The 17650-nt window shown below is 38.7% G+C and overlaps 1 protein-coding gene across 3 annotated transcripts in view; it reads right to left on the minus strand.

Annotated features, from left to right (window-relative positions):
- Window positions 1–17650, minus strand: part of RBM41 (RNA binding motif protein 41) — a 62175-nt gene extending 44525 nt beyond the window's left edge. The window contains exons 1-5 of one of the 3 annotated variants that reach the window (XM_013983724.3): window positions 17621–17650; window positions 14015–14131; window positions 12977–13169; window positions 12561–12765; window positions 10611–10682 (exon numbers count right to left, since the gene is read on the minus strand). In XM_013983724.3, coding sequence (XP_013839178.1) covers window positions 10611–10682; window positions 12561–12765; window positions 12977–13169; window positions 14015–14131; window positions 17621–17628 — 595 coding nt within the window. In that variant the 5' untranslated portion in view covers window positions 17629–17650. Of the gene's footprint in view, window positions 1–10610; window positions 10683–12560; window positions 12766–12976; window positions 13170–14014; window positions 14132–17308; window positions 17548–17620 lie in introns of those variants that run through there. The other 2 variants (XM_085008105.1, XM_003135295.6) reach the window with 2 other exon arrangements.

Raw genomic sequence — 17650 nt, forward strand, 5'->3', positions numbered from 1 at the left:
TCCTGAGAACTTTTGTCAAAAACAATCAGATGCAGTTGTTGAATTTTGTGGCTACTTGAGGTGGTGAAGTTGAGATAAACAAGAGATTAACCAAAAAGCTTAGAAGGAAATCCTAGGGAATAAAATGACTTTAGGGGGCTCTGAAAAGCTCTGACATATTTCTGGGAATGCAGAAGGCCATACACATGCACAGGGCTGTCCACATGACCAGAGTTTTGTATGTGCCCAGGAAAAACCTAAGCTCTCACTACTGACTAATCTTGAGTTTCCGTGCAAGCAGGAAGTGAAGGTTACAATGGAGTTGTTAACTGCCTGGCTGACTGGAAGATGTCCTCAGCTTGCACACAAAATCCCTCAGTACTAGGAAAAAGTACTAGTTCTAGACATAGTTAAAACATTGTGTTAAGTTAAAGAAAGCCATATATTATATAAGTCCATTTATATGAACTGTCAAGAATAGGCAAACCCACAGGGACAGACAGTAGATTAGTGCCTGCCTGGGCTGGGAGTGGAAACAGTGACTGAGAGCAGTCTCTGGGGTGATGAAATGTTCCAAAATTAGATTGTGGTGATGGCTGAACAACTCTGTAAATTTACTACAAATGACTGAATTGTACATTTAAAATGAGTTTTATGGTATGTAAAAGTTACCTCAACAAAGAAATGAAAAATAAAGGATCTGACTACATTCTATAAGAAACTCACTTTTTCAAAATATGAAACTCACTTTCAGGAGTTCCCATTGTGGCCTAGTGGAAATGAATCCGACTAGGAACCATGAGGTTTCTGGTTTGATCCCTGGCCTCACTCAGTGGGTTAATGATCCAGCCTTGCCGTGAGCTGTGCTGTAGGTTGCAGATGCAGCTCAGATCCTGCATGGCTGAGGCTGTGGTGCAGGCTGGCAGCTGTAGTTCTGATTTGACCCCTAGCCTGGGAACCTCTGTATGCCCCAGGTGTGGCCCTAAAAAGCAAAAAAAAAAAAAAAAAAAAAGAAAAAAAGAAAAAGAAACTCACTTTCAAATATATTGATAGGATAAAGGTAACATGGAGACAAAGCAATTCTGGAACGTTGGACTAAAGACCTCTAAAAATCTGCTGCTCCATAAAAGCAAAAAAAAAAAAAAAAAAACTGGTGAAAATTTTTAACATCAAATTTGATAAGTCTAGAAATTAAATAAAGGCTTGCAACAATACAACGAACAATAATTCAAGAAAAACAGCTGAGCTGCAGCAAGAATAGAAAAGATTTGTGGCATTTCAATTTTGCATAATCCCATTTGCCTCTCTCCAATTTTTCAGTAGCCACTATGATAGTTGTGAAAAACAGCAGCCTGACACGAAAGGAAGCAGAGCAGTTCTGGGGTTCCCCAAAAGTCCCATCCTCAGCGAACTGTCACTGTTTGACTTTCCTAGCATCTTACTGAAAAGCTACATTCTGAGAGTTTGTCTTTGCGTTGGTTTATATCTCACTCCATGGGAACGGTACATCCCTAGATCATCTCAAAACTAATCAGTGGAATTTGTTTAACACTGCAGTTGCTTGAGATGGCATTACCAGTTGGAGCTAACAAGAGATTGACCAAAAAAAAAAAAAAAACTTAAAAAGGAAACATAGGGAATAAGTATCACACTTCCTAATTTCAAAATATACCACAAAGCAACAGCAATTGAAATAGTACGGTGCTGGCTTAAGGACAGACATATGAACCAGTGGAAAAGAACAAAGAGCCCAGAAATAAACCACACATATATGGTAAACTGATATTTCACAAGGGTGCCAGGAATAGACAATGGGGAAAGGATAGTCCCTTCAACAAATGATGCTGGGAAAACTGGATTTTCACAAGTGAAAAAGTAAAATTGGACCCTTATCTTATGTGATTCACAAAACTCAATTAGAAATGGATTAAAATTAAGACCTGAAATTCTATAATTCCTAAATAAAAACATAGGGGAAAAGCCTCTTGACATTGGTATTGGCAATGATTTATTGGGTATAACCTCCAAAACATAGGTAACAAAAGCAAAAATAGAAAATACATCAAAACTAAAAAGCTTTAGCATTGCAAAAGAAATAAGAGTAAAAAGACAACCTAGAGAATGGGAGAAAATAGTTGACTTGAACTACACAGGTCCATTTAAGGCAGGCTTTTTTTCACTAAAGACATACATATTAGTTGAATCTGTGGCTACAGAACCCTGGATATGGAGGGCTGACTATAAAGTTATACATGGATTTTTCAACTGTTTAGAGGGTCAGAACCCCTAACCTCTGTGTTAGTCAAGGGTCAACTGTATTTGCGAACCATATATTCTGATTAATATATATGGTCTGCAACACAAATACACACACACACTATATATATATATATTTATATATATATAAATATATATTATTTATATTTATATATAAATATTTATACATGTAAATATAATTAGTATCCAAAACGTATAGGAAACAAGTACAACTCCGTGGCATAAAAACAAAACTCAATTTAAAAACGGGCAAAGTGTATGAATAGACATTTCTCCACAGATATACAAATGGTCAACAGGTATAAGAAAAGATGCTCAATATCACTAATCATCAGGGAAATGCAAATCAAAATGACAATGAGATATTACCTCACAACTGTTAGGATAGCTATTACCCAAAAAACAAAAGATAACAATTGTTGGTGGGGATCTGGAAAAACTGGAACCCTTGTAAATGTTTGGTGGGGATGTAAAATGGTATGACTCTTATGGAAAAGAGTATGAAAGTTTCAAAGAAGATTAAAAGTTGAAATACCATGTGATAAAGCAACCCCACTTCTGAGTATCTGTCCAAAAGAATTGAAATTGCACATATTGAAGCAGAGAGTATAATGGCTGTTGCCAGGGAAAAAGGGAAGATGAGGAGGTACTACTCCATGGCTATAGTTTCAGTTACATAAGATGACTTAAGTTCCAAAGATCTGCTATACAACATTGTGCCTATAGTTAACGATACTGTGTTGGACGCTCAGAAGTTTGTTAAGAGAATAATCTCATATTGTGTTCTTACCATGATGTTTTAAAAAAGAAAGAAAAATAGGGAATGAGATAGATACCATTAGGGGTCTTTGAAAAGTTCAGACATATTCCTGGGACTCTAGAGGGTAAGGTACATGTGCAGGGCTATGTGTATGCCCAAAAAGTTAGGGCCTGAGAAGTCACTAATCTCTCACTTTTGGCTATCTTGAGGCTCTGCATAAGTAGGTTGTGAGATATAAGACGGAGCTGAAAACTGCCTGCCTGAGCATTGAAGGAATGACCCAACACACACACACACCCTTGGCAAAGGCTGGGAGACCTTTTGGTTCAAGACATTTAAGGAAAACTCGTTCCAATCATTAGTGGACCACTATGCTAACTGGACAGACTTCATGGCTTGTACATGACAAAGCATTCAAAATTAGCAGAACTGGTCCAGGACATTCCTAAACAAACAAATAACAACGACAACAACAAACCCTGGGTGGGGAGGGGTTGATTGATTTTCAGGGTTGTTACATAATATCATGAAATGTCTACATTTTCAACAAAAAAAATTTACAAGAGTGTTATGGACTGAACATTTGTGTCCCCCCTCCCACCGAAATTTGTATGTTGAACCTCTACCCTTCAATGTGGTGGTAATAGGAGCGGGGGGTGTTTGGGTAGTAAGTAGGATTAGATGAGGTCCTGAGGGTAGAGCCCTCATGAATGGGATTAGTGCCCCTACAAGAGTCGTCAGACAACTTGCTTACTCATTCTGTTCTCTGCCATGTGAGGATTCAACAAGAAATAGCAGTCTGCAACCCAGAAGAGGACTCTCAATTGAATCTGATCATGCTGGAATGCTGACCTCAGATTCCCAGCCTCTAGAATTGTGAAGAATAAATCTCTGTTGTTTATAAGTCACCCAGTTTATGGTACTTTGTTATAGCAGCCTGAGATGACTAAGACAAAGACATTGCAAAAAAGCAAAAATCAAGAATGTATGGCCCACACAAAGGAAAAAAAGGAAACAGTTAATAGAAACTCCTCTAAGGAAGCACATGGGGCTTCTCAGAAAAAACAAACAAAAAAACTTTAAATCAGTTATCATAAGTTATTCAAACAAAGGAAATGATGCATAAAGAACTAAAAGAATGTTTCAGAATATCTTAGCAAATAGAGAATAAAAACAAAGATAGAAATTATAATAAGGAATTGAATAGAAATTTTAGAGTTGAAAAGTACAATAACTGAAAAGAAAAATACACTACAGGGGCTCAATAGAAGATCTGAGTTAACAGAAAAGATTCAGCAAGCCTGAAGATATGTCAACTACCTTATCTGAGAAAGATTTCTAAATATTTTTGAGAAAGATTTCTAAATTGAGGAGCAGAAAGAAAAAAGAATGAAGAAAAAAATAGCATATACATAATGGAATCTCAGAAGGGGCAAGAAGAATATTTGAAGACTTAATGGCCAAAAGCTTCCCCAAATTGATAAAAACATTAATCTACACATCATAGAACCTTGACAGACTCCAAGATAAACTTAAAGAGACCTGTGTGGAGTCTGTCCAAAGAGACACTTAAACAAGTAGTCAAACTGTCAAAGGCAAAAGATGAAAAATAGACCTTGAAAACAGTGAGAAAGAAGTTCACCATGGTCATGGGGGTCCTAAGATTAACAGCTGATTTCTCAACAGACACTAGCAGGGGCCCAAAGGCAGTGAGATGACATATTTGATCTGCTGAAAGAAAAAGACTGCCAACCAAAAATTCAAGTGTACAACAAGAAACTATAATTTAAAACTAAAGGATAAATTAAGCTATCCCAAGATAAACAAACTGACAGAATTCATTACTAGAAGATTGGCCCATAGGGAGTTCTTCAGACTGAAATAAATGAACACTAAACAGTAACTCAAATTAATACAAAGAAAGAGTACTAAGAAAGTTGACTGCATAGATAAACATAAAAGACAGTGTAAATGTTTTTGTCTTTATAACTCTTTTTCTTGTTCTATCTGACTTAAAGACAAAAGATAACTGCATAAAGCAATAATTATAAGCCCACTCTGTTGGTGGGCTTAAAATCTAGAAAGATGTCATTTGTACAACAACAATAGTACAAAGGAGGAAGGAGACAACAGACCTAAACAGGAACAAAATTTTTGAATATTATTGTAATTAAGTTGGCACTAATACAAACTAATTTGTTTAAGCTAAAGTGCTATTTATAAGCCCTAGGGCAAGTACTAAAAGAGTAGCAAAAAATAGTAAAATAAGCAACAAGTTAATTAAAATGACATACTGAAAAAACCTATTTAACATGAAAGAATAAATGGAGTAACAGAGAAACAAAGATACAAGACATACTGAAAACAAACAGCAAAAGAGCAAAATCCTACCTTATCAACAGAGTCCACTTAAATGTATTAAATTTACTTATTTATTTATTTTTTGTCTTTTTTTTTTTTTTTTTTTTTTTTTTTTTGCCTTTTCTAGGGCCACTCCCGCAGCATATGGAGGTTCCCAGGCTAAGGGTCTAATTGGAGCTGTAGCTGCTGGCCTTTGCCAGAGCCACAGCAAGGAGGGATCTGAGCTGCGTCTGCGACCTACACCATAGCTCACCAGATCCTTCCTTAACCCACTGAGCAAGGTCAGGGATCGAACCCGAAACCTCATGGTTCCTACTTGGATTCGTTTACCACTGAGCCATGATGGGAACTCCTAAATGTATTAAATTTAAATTAACAAACACTCTACACAATCAGAATAGAGTAAAAAAAAAAAAAAAAGAAAATGACTTAACTATTTGCTGTCTATAAGAGATACCTTTTTTATTTTAAAAGGTTGAAATTAAAAGGATAAAAAAAGATATTCTATGCAAAAAGAATCAAAGTAGAATAGGGCATAAGGAATTTAAGTTTTCTCCCTTTTTAACTTGGTAAGTCTAGCTAAAAGATTGTGAATTTTATTGATCTTTCTATAGAACCAACTTTTGGTTTTGTTGCTTTTCTCTATTTTCAAGATTCTTTTTTCACTTATTTTTGCTCTAGTCTTTATTATTTTCTTCCTTAGGCTTAGTATGGGTTTGGTTTGCTCTGCGTTTTGTAGCTTTCTTCATTAAACTTATTTTTTTTTTAGAGCAGCTGTAGGTTCACAGCAAAATTGAGGGGAAGTTACAGAGATTTCCCATATACTCTTGTCTCCACACATGCTTAGCCTCCCTCATTATTGATAGTTCCCACCAGAGTGGAACATTTGTTACAATTAAGGAACCTACACTGACACATCGTAATTACCCAAAGTCTATAGTTTACATTACCATTTACTCTTGACATTCTATGAGTTTGGACAAATTTTTATCGTTTCTTAAAGTGGGAGTTTGGGTTATAAGTTTTGAGATTTTTCTTCTTTATCAATATGGACATTTACAGCTTTAAATAGGCTCCCTAAGTACTGCCTCTACTGCGTTCCTTAAGTTTTGGTATGTTTTGTTTTCATTCATCTCAAAATACTTTCTTTCTTTTTTTTTTTTTTTTTGTCTTTTTTTTGCCTGTGCTACGGCCCGCTCCTGCAGTATATGGAGGTTCCTAGGCTAGGGGTCCAATCAGAGCTGTAGCCGCCAGCCTACGTCAGAGCCACAGCAATGCCAGATCCGAACCGCATCTGCAACCTACACTACAGCTCACAGCAACGCCGGATCGTTAACCCACTGAGCAAGGCCAGGGACCGAACCTGCAACCTCATGGTTCCTAGTCAGATTCGTTAACCACTGAGCCACAACGGGAACTCCTCAAAATACTTTCTAACAACCCTTCTGACTTCTTTTTGGTCCTTTGGAATATTCAGTAAAGTTTTACAATTCCCACATAATTTGTAAATTTCCTAAATGTCATGCCCCAGTGAATAGAAATGGCGAGAGTGGACATTCTTCTCTTATTCCTGGTATTGGGAGGAAGATTTCAATTGTTCACCAATAATTATGATGTTAATTATTAACACAAACACATGGCCAATTCATTTCTGACAAAATGCAAAGTCAGGAGTTCCCATTGTGGTGCAGCAGAAATGAATCCAACTAGTAACCATGAAGTTGTGGGATCGATCCCTGGCCTTGCTCAATGGGTTAAGGATCTGGCATTGCCACGAGCTGTGGTGTAGGTCACATGTGGGATCGATCCCTGGCCTTGCTCAATGGGTTAAGGATCGGCATTGCCGAGAGCTGTGGTGTAGGTCACAGATGCAGCTCGGATCTGTGTTACTGTGACTGTGGCATTGGCAGCTGCAGTTCCTATTTGACCCCTAGCCTGGGAACCTCCGTATGCTGTGGGTAAAGCCCTAAAAACCAAAAAAAAAAAAAAAAAAAAAAAAGCAAAGGCAAGTAAATGGAGAATGAATACTCTTTTTAGCAATTCACACCAGAATAATAATACTCAATAGTTAAAAAAGTGAACCTTGATGTAAACCTCATACCTTATGTAAACATTAAGTCAAAATGGATCATAGAGCTAAATGTAAAACATACAACTATAAAACTGTTAGAAGAAAATAAGGGAATCAATCTTTTTTCATAATCTGGTGTTAGAGCTCTTAGACCAAAAAAAAAAAATCCATAAAAGAAAATATGGATTTAGATCATATCAAAATTTAAAATATTTGCTCTGAAAGAAAAAAACTGTACAATTAAAACTACAGAATGTTGCTGAAAGACATTAAAGACACAAATAAATGCAAAGATATTCTATGCTCATGGATTGAAGACTTAATATCATTAAGATGTCAGTACTATCCCAAGTGACCTACAGATTCAAAGCAGTCCTTTCAAAATCCCAATGATGTGTTTTGCAGAAATAGAAAAATCCATCCTAAAATTCATATGGAATCTCAGGGGACCCAAACGGTGAAAACAATCTTGAAAAATAAGAACAAAGTTGGAGGTCTCATACTTTCTGATTTCAAAAGTTACTACAAATCTATACTAGTTAAAACAGTGTGGTACTGGCATAAAGACAGACATATATACCAACAGAATAGAATGGAGAGCCTGGAAATATACTTTTATAGCCAAATGATTTTCAGAGTGTGCTAAGACCATTCAATGGGAAAAGGCAGTCTTTTCAATAAGTAGTACTGCAAAAACTGGGTACCGACATGCAAAAAATGAAGCTGGACCCTTACTTTATATTACATACGAACTTAACTCAAAATGGATCAGAGACCTAAACATAAGAACTAAAACTATAAAACTCTCCAAAGATAACATAGGAAAAAAAGCATTATGACATTAGATTTGGCAATGACTTATTAGAATAACACCTAAAGCACAGGGAACAAAAAAATTGAAAAATTGGACTTTATCAAAAATAAAAACTTTTTTTGTAAATCAACCATACTTTAATAAAAAATATGTGCATCAAAAAATTAAAATAAAAAATTAAAAAAAATAAAAACTGTTGTGCATCAAAGGACACTATCAGTAGAGTAAGAAGGCAACCCATAGGACTGGAGAAAATATTTATGAATCATATATCTGATAAGGGGTTAATATCCAGAAATATATAAAGAACTCCTACAACTCAACAACAAATAAACAACCCATTTAAAAAAATGGGCAAAAGATTGAGACACCCTTGTACCTTGCTGGTATGAATCTAAAATGGTATAGCCGCTGCAGAAAGCAGTATGGAGGTTCCTCAAAAGATTAAACGTAGAATTACCATACGATTCAGCAATTCCACTTCTGGGTATATATTCTAAAGAACTGAAAGCAGGAACTCAAACAGATAGTTATACACCCAGGTTCATAGCAGCATTATTCACAATAGCTAAAAGGTAGAAGCAACACAAGGGTCTATTGACAGATGAATGGATAAACACAATGTGGCAGATAAATACAATGGAATATTCTTTATCCTTAGAGTAATTCTGACACATTCTACAACATGGATGACCTTGAAGACATTATGCTAGGTGAAATAAGCCAGACACAAAAGAACAAATACTATATGATTCCACTTACATGAGATATATAGAGTTGTCAAATTCATAAAGAGAGAAAGCAGAATGAATGGTGGTCGGCAGGAGATGAGGGGAGGGGAGAATGGGGAATTCGTGTTTAATAAGTACAGAGTTTCAGTTTGGGAAGATGAAAAAGTTCTGGAGATGGATGATGGTGATGGTTGCAGAACAATGTGAGTATACTTAATGCTACAGAGAACAGGACACTTAAAAATAGTTATAAGGGTCAATTTCATGTTAGGTATAATTCACCACAATAAAACAAGTTTGCTCTGCAAAAGACACTGTTGAAAAGATAAACTGCATACTTGCAAATCATATATCCAACAGAACCGTGTTTAGAATATATAAAGAACTCTCAAAAGTCATCAGGAGAAAATAACAACTCAAAAAACAGCAAAAGATTTGAACAGACACTTCAGCAAACAGGATATAAGGATGGCACATAAGCATATGAGAAGATGTTCAATATCATTAGCCATTAAAGAAATGCAAATTAAAACTACAATGAAATACCACTTCACAGCTATTAGAATAACTAAAATAAATACCAACAATACCAAATGCTGACAAAGATGTAGAGCAACTGGAACTCTCATACATTGCTGGTGAGAATGCAAAATGGTTCAGCCACTCTGGAAAATGGTTTGGCAGTTTCTGATAAAGTTAAACAAACACTTACCATATGACCCAGTAATCCCACTCCTAGATATTTACCTTAGAGAAATAAAAATTTTATGTTCACACAAAGCCTGTACAAGAATATTCATATCAGTATTATTCATAATCACCATAACCTGGAAACAGCCCAAATGCACCTGAATGGGTGAATGGACAGACAAACTTTGGAACATCCATACAATGGAATGCTACTCAGCAAAATGAATGGACTACTGATAGAAACAACTTGGATGAATCTCAAAGGCGTTGTGCTGAATGAAAGAAGCTACTCTCAAAAGATTACGTATTGTATGATTCCATTTATATGACATTCTCTAAAAGACAAAACCACAGTTATGGAGAGTAGATCAGTGATTGCCAGAGATTATGGGTGGAGGCGGGGTGACTATCAATGGAGAGTATGAGGGAGTTTTAGGGTGATGGAGCTGTTCTCTATCCTGATTGTGGTGGTGGTTACATGAATCTACGTGATTTACACGATTTACAATTCACAGAATTGTACACACCCCTCCCCCCCCAAAATAGGCAATTTTATTATAAGTTCATTTCAAAACTAAAATATCAGCTATTATAGCATCATCATCAATAGTTATATTTTACTGACTAACAAAAATATTCAGAGTTAGTTATGAAATAGGATCTAAAATTCATTTAGGTCACTTTAGGTCTGGTATAATAACTTAAAGGTATAGCGAGAAAAATCGACAACACTAAATGTAAAAGCTTTACAACTTCTACTAACTCCTCTCTTTCATATTCTGTATCAGGATAATATGCTCCCTGTGGATCAGGTCCTATAAACATTGTCATATACTGAATATGGAATCAAATAAGAACTCAACTTAGAAGTCTGGGACCCTAGGTTACATTCCTAAATCTAACACTGTAAGAAAACTCTCGACTTGCCTTTTGTGCCTAATTTTATCTTCCTCTTCATTGAGGTCATGTACTTGTCTGCACTTGTCTTTTTGTGGTATGCTGTGAAGGTTTAAAGCAAGGAGTTTCAAAGACAGGAAACACAACAGATTCACACACCACCCACCCACCCCAAACACCAGCTACTGCTTTAAGTGATTTACATGTATTACCTCTCTGAATCCTCCTAGCAATCCTATAATACAGCTATTAATATTCTCATTTTCCAGATGAAGAAAATCAAGTGTACAGTGGTAACTTGCCCTACATCTTAGAGCTAGTAAGTGGGGAGCCAGGATGTTCCCAGGAATCTGCCTCAAGAGCCCAGGTTCTTAATCAGTATGCCATAACGTCTCTCCACCAAAGGCTGTGGGTTCATTCTTTTGGTTCTTCCTTCACCACTGCTCTTCCATGACTATGATGTCTCTGTCTCTCATTAGAGTCATTCATTCATTCTGTTGGCTTTACCTATTGTCTGAGCACAGATGAGTCCCAATTCTATTAGTTCTGCCCTCTCTCCCAAGCTTCACTACTGCCTTTCCAACAGCCTCCTCAATATCTGCATCTGATGATCCTGCCAGTCTCCCAAATTCAACATGTTTAAAATCAAATTCATCATCTTTCCTCCAAAGTTCCTCATAAAGTCTTTCTTAATTTTGCCAACTGTTAGGTCATACAGCCTTGAAACACCTGGGTTATTATCTCTGAAACATTCCTCTCCACTGACCTTCATTCTCAGACCACAGGTTTTACCAATTCTTCTTTTGTAATGTCTCCTATAACCATACCCACTTCTCTTTCCAATTCCATTGCCATCATCCTAGTCCAGCTCTTCCTGCCGAAATGACCGTGACACCTCCTACATCTTTCTCCCTGCTTTCAGTTCCTCTTGTGCATCCTCTTTACTGGCCACTAAACTAATCATTTTCAAATACTGTTTTCATCTTATTTACTCCTGTGGCGCAAAGACCTTTAACCATATCCAAAATGACTAACTGAATAACTAACTCGGTATCGGTCTATACTAGACTACCTGCCAAAATAAAGTTCAAAATTTTTAGCCCCTCTTCTAATCTTGTTTCTCTTGACACCTTCAAACATGCCACAGTGCTTGCAACATCTGCTACAAGTGAATTGCCTTTCCCTCTCCTTTCTGCAGACTTGGTAGTATTCAAAGAACATTCAAATCTTACCTCCTCTGAGAGGCCATCTTCAGTCATGCCAATGCACAGTGGCCTTTCCTTCCTCTGAACTCCTACAGCATTTAGCAACTGGATCTAGCATTGTCATTAAATGTTATATGTTTCTCTCGCCAACAAGACAGCGATTGGCACAGAGTCAGGAGCCATTTCTTAAACTTCTGCACACCTTTCACAGTGCCTAGCAAAACTTGTCTGTTAAACTCATTCTTTCCGGATGAGACACACACCATTTATCTATATTTTTTGTGCTCATTTCTAGTTCAGCCTTCACAATCTAGCCTCGCCTGCTTTTCCAGTATTATCACCTGTCAGTCCTCACCAGGTCCTATACTTCCCACCACACTGAACTGTACGTTGTTCCCTAGACACACCAGGTTCATTCACACTCCTGTTCCTACTCGCCCACTATCGGGGATGCCCTCTCCCCCTTATTTACCTGACAATGCCTGTTGGTCTGTCAAGACTTGGTACAAATGTCAACTCCTGACTCCCTCAACCAGACTTAAATGTTCTACATCCTCTGTCCCCTCAGCATTTTAGCCACATCTCTACAAGAGCAATTTCCATGCTGTACTGCAACTATGTATATATTTGTCTTTCTCACTGGACTATACATTCCTCAAGAGTAGTGATCGTTTGTCTTTCCCCTACTCGCTTCGCTAACTCTTCACAGTTAATGCCCTGATGTTAAATCTTTCTGTCAGTGAAAGGACGTATTGAGTCAGTGGCGACCACATACCTTGGTAATAAAGAGCCTTGAGGAAGGAGTGACGATCAGCTCCCTGAAATAAAGAATTTTCTATTTCCATTTCTCGCCGGGTCAGCTGTTTGCTTTTTGCAAATCTCTGTGGCAGGCAAAGGATGCGCTGACGTTCTGAGATCCTTTCTTCAATGTCTTGCAGACGGTTCTGTATTGCTTCAGGGGTTGCCCTAAGTTTTGTCCTCTGAAAGCAGAGAAATGAGATGGCATATATCACATCAGACACACCCTGAAAGTGAAGATCTGATACTGTAAACAAGAAAGAAAATGACCAGGGCCCAGAAACGGCCATTTAGACATGTTAGTGAAGAAGTCAAGGAGCAGAGGAAAAGGTTCTTGGTACCAAATGAAGAGATCTCAGGTTTTAGTCTCCAGGAAAAAACTGGCCCACTCACCTTTTCACCTGAAACATGGCTCTTCCAGATCAAGATTTCTGTTTCATTGAGTCCTAGTTCCCTGAGAGAAGCAGTCTCTTGGTCCTTCTCATGCAGAGTCTGGAACTGGGACAAAGTCATAGTCCCAGCTGCTTCCTTTCCAAAGGGTTTGTACATAGTACCAGGAGCAAAGCTCTCCTTCTTAGATACGCATCTGCAAAACAAGCAGGAAGAGAGTAAGAACATCTTCAAGTTACCACCATTCACCGAAATGGGGCTCCCCATTAAGAGGAACAAATGAAACCCAGCAGCAATTTCTCCCTCACGTTCTATTTCTAGGCTGAAGCACTACTGCAACGGTGTGAAACTCCCTTAACAGTCCCTCTGCTCTGGGACTAACAAACGACTGAATCAAACATTTACTTATTGAGAACCTACTATGCTTTAGACACTGTGCTAGGTACAGAAGATTTAACAGTAAAAAAAAGATAAACGCTTTCTGTTTTTGTGGAAGAACTGTGGAAGAGAGACAACTAAACAGGGATGATACGGGATTATAAGAGCTATGTATGTTAAAGGAAGATGCAGGAAAGGTACTTAGCCCAGACTGAGTGGGATATGGGAGGCTTCCTAGAGGAAGACACAGAAGTAAAACTCTGCCTAATAAGAAGTTTTCCAAGGAGTTCCCTTCGTGGCACAGTGGTTAATGAATCCAACTAGGAATCATAAGGTTGCAGGTTCGATCCCTGCCCTTGCTCAGCGGGTTAAGGATCCAGCGTTGCTGTGAGCTGTGGTGTAGGTCACAGATGTGGCTCGGATCCTGCATTGCTGTGGCTGTGGTGTAAGCTGGTGGCTACAGCTCGGATTAGACCCCTAGCCTGGGAACTTCCATGTGCCGTGGGAGTGGCCCTAGAAAAAGGCAAAAAGACAAAAAAAAAAAAAAAGTTTGCCAAGAAAAGGGAGGTGAGAGAGGAGTGTTCCATCCAGGCTTTATGAGGCATCTGTCACCTGCAGGTGAGGGTCTGTGATACTCTACCTGTTTGCAAAATCAATACTTACTCCTCGATGGAGACAGAGGTATCAAGTTGATGCTGAAGGAGGCTTTTCAGCTGCCTCTCCCCTTCTGTTTCCAGCTCCTCCAGGACATGCTCGTCGCTCTTCACACAGCTATTGACCCTGGGGTAGATATAACAATATACATGGAAAATAGAAGAGACAGTAAATCTCAAAATACATTCTTTATCTATATTATCTACCATTAGTAGGGATCTCATTTGTTCAAAGACACTTTTTTTCTTTTTCTTTTTTGCTTTTTAGGGTCGTACCCGCGGCACACAGAAGTTCCGAGGCTAGGGGTCAAATCAGAGCTGCAGCTGCCAGCCTACACCACAGCCACAGCAATGGGGGATCTGAGCCACGTCTGCAACCTATACCACAGCTCATGGCAACGCCAGATTGCTGACCCACTGAGGAAGGCAAGGGATTGAACCTGCATCCCCATGGATATTAGTCAGATTTGTTTCCACTGCACCACGACTGGAACTCCCAACACTTTTCTATTTGTTGTTTTTTATTATTCATTCCACAAACATTAGCTAAACAACCTGCAGGCAGTGAATGCCCTTTGCTAGGTACTGATGGAGTCAAAGATATTCAAGACATAGGCCCTATCCTCAAGAAACTTGTAATTTATTCAGGGAGAGGTAATAGAAATGTTTGTGTTGTGTGCATGTGGGGGAGGGCAGAGAGGGAGGGAGAGAGAGGAGGAGGAAGGAGAGGGAAAAGAACAGGGCTAGACAGAGGGACAGAGGGAGAAGGAGAAAGAAGATATAAAGAAGCATATGCCAAATCAGTAGGCGTTCACAGAAGAAAGAGATTATTGGGAGGCAACATAGTAAATGAAAACTTGGGAAAGGTAATTCTTAACCCTGGCATTTGAAGGATTGGGTGTGATGAAGGAGGGAATGGGGAGAGTGAGTATGGAGGGACAGAAATATGTTCTGGGGCAGATAATGAGAAGCTCAATTTAGCTGGCATTCATGTAAGGGGGCAATGCCAGATGATGCTGGGAGGGTAATTAGACTCAGACTGTGAATGGCCTTAAACACACACCATCTAAGAGGCCTGGACCTTAATGTGCAGTATTAGAAGTAATTTATTATGCAGTTAAGTGACGTGGTACAAGTGATAGTTTAGGAATATGAATGTGGTTATAATACGCCTTATAGATTAGTAAGAAAGAAACCAGAAGAACTAGTTAGGAAACTATTTAAATTTATCAAGCATAAGGTGATAAAAGTCCAAACTGGAGTGGTGATAGTAGAAATGGAAAGGAAGGTTTAGATGAGAAAGGCCTTTTGAAGGTGGAGGTAAGGGAGAAATGAAAGATAACCCCGAATTTTAAGCTATACAACTGAGAGATGTTTTAGCCGTGTTGAGTTAACTATCTATTACAAGACCAGCATGAAATATCAGGAATGCTTCAACTGAGTCTGAGGTGACAGTATGTGACACTGGCTAAAGGAAACAGACATACGACAATTATTGCATAGATGAGAGTCGAGGCTGCACATGGAAATCTTGAGTCATCTGTGCTGCCAGGATCTGGAATTGTGAGAGAGGAGATCACCAAAGGAGAGAGTAGAGAAATAAAAGTGAGGGGGCTCATAACATTTTATAGCTTAAGCATTACTGTGTGGAAATCTAGGAAATGCTAATTAGATCTAGCAAACCCTAAATAATTAAACACTCTGAGTGTAAAGAAATAGCAGGAGGGAATTCCCATCATGGCTCAGTGGAAACGAATCTGACCAGCATCCATGAGGACATAGGTTTGATCCCTGGCCTCCCTCAGTGGGTAAAGGATCCAGCGTTGCCGTGAGCTGTGGTGTAGGCTGCAGACATGGCTTGGATCCTGCATTGCTGTGGCTGTGGCAGAGGACAGCAGCTACAGTTCCCAATCCTAGCCTGGGAAGCTCCATATGCCGTGGGCATGGCCCTAAAAAGACAAAAAAAAAAAAAAAAAAAAGGAAAAGAAAAGAAAAGAAGTAGCAAGGCCATTTAGGTGTGCAACAACAGATTATAAAAGACAAAAATAAAATGAGTTAACTCCTTGAGGAAAAATAAATATTAATCTTCCTTAAAAAATAGCCATTTACTGTTGGGGTTATGATGAGCCCTAGAAGATGTATAAGCAAGATTCCCATATTCTAGAAAGACTTATACCCACTTTGGGAAATTTTTAAATAACCATAGGCTTAGGGTTTTCAAAATTCCTTTTAATTATCTTAATTTTTACTTATTATTTAGAATTCTGAAAGTTTTTGCTAAGTTTAAAGTGCCTTTGAAATGAATAAACCAGAGCTAAATACATCAGTACACATGAATTTCAAAAAGAAATGATGAGTGAAAAAAAAAATCGTCACAGAAAAACTCATACAATTATTTGTCTAAATAGAGTCGAAAATTGAATACCACTAGCAGCATTTTGTTCAGATATAAATTCATATGTAGTAAATCTATTTAAAAAGAAAAAAGCAAGGAGATAATTAACACGAAATACTAGATAGCGATTCTCCTCAGTGAGGGAAGAAAAACACTCAGGGGCAGGCACCCTGGGGACTCCTGATACTGACAGTGTGCCAAGGATACTGTATCAATCATACTGCTGTATCAGTTGACACAGTATCTATGATACATGATACTGATAATGTTCTATTTCTAAAGCTTTTAACGGGTACAAGCCTATTCTTATTTAACAACCTGTATATACACATTATTTTGCATGTATGAGTATATCATAAACGTTTAAAAACGTCATTTTGAAATGCAAGGATAATCAGAATTTTTTTAAAAAGATGCTGAAACTGACAGTGCAGGAAATCACTATACCGGTAAGAATTTAAATGTACCACCCTACTCCAGAGTGATTATTCTACTTGCAGAGTGAATACAAAACTAATTTAAGGAGGATCCTTTAAAAAGGCTTTGTGTAGGTCAATAGTAAGCTCAGGCTTTCAACAATGACCAGCCACGTTAAAGCTGCCATTTCCTGCAGAACCGGTAGGGGGAACTGCTCGCAACAATGCTTTTCTTTTCCGATAGTACATGGAACGGGTTTGATACTTTGCTTCTAAATTTGTAGAAACAAAGTACCACTTGCTTACTTTAAGATCTGAAAGCGCTACATGCTCTCCGAGCCCGAGCAAGTTCTCTTTAACACACAAACACTGCAAACAAATGCGCCCTGAGCCCCTCTCTGAGGATGGGGTGGAGGTAGGGCGGGACAGGGAGGGGTCGGCCCATGTTTCTCAGGCGCTGACCAGTTTCATCAGTCAGGCAAGACCCTTTTACCTCGGTGGGTCCCTCTGAAACGGGAAGAAGCCACAGCATCTGTCCAGCTCCCGGGGCCGGCGCCGTGGCCTAGGCTCCTGTACCGGGAGGGCATCCCTACGGGGACCGGAGGCAGCGGCGGCCCTTCCTGAACTTCGCCCCACAGGCCCGTCCAGCCCATCTCCCCTTTTCCCTCCTCCTTTGTCTTCCCGCTCACTCGAAACCCCTTCCCCATAATGTGACATACCCCAAACCCAAAGTAACAAAGCCATTTGAAAAGTTAAAAGGTAGAACAGAGCGCCCTTCACCTCCAGCTCTCAGACAAGCCCTTACCTCTTCATGTTTCCACAGGCCCCTAGCTCT

The sequence above is a fragment of the Sus scrofa genome, chromosome X (genome assembly GCF_054392235.1).
Source record: "Sus scrofa isolate SSC_HxYL_T2T_F1_AM1 chromosome X, Sscrofa_HxYL_maternal_Yorkshire_Landrace_v2.0, whole genome shotgun sequence".
In the NCBI taxonomy this organism is placed as follows: Eukaryota; Metazoa; Chordata; class Mammalia; order Artiodactyla; family Suidae; genus Sus; species Sus scrofa.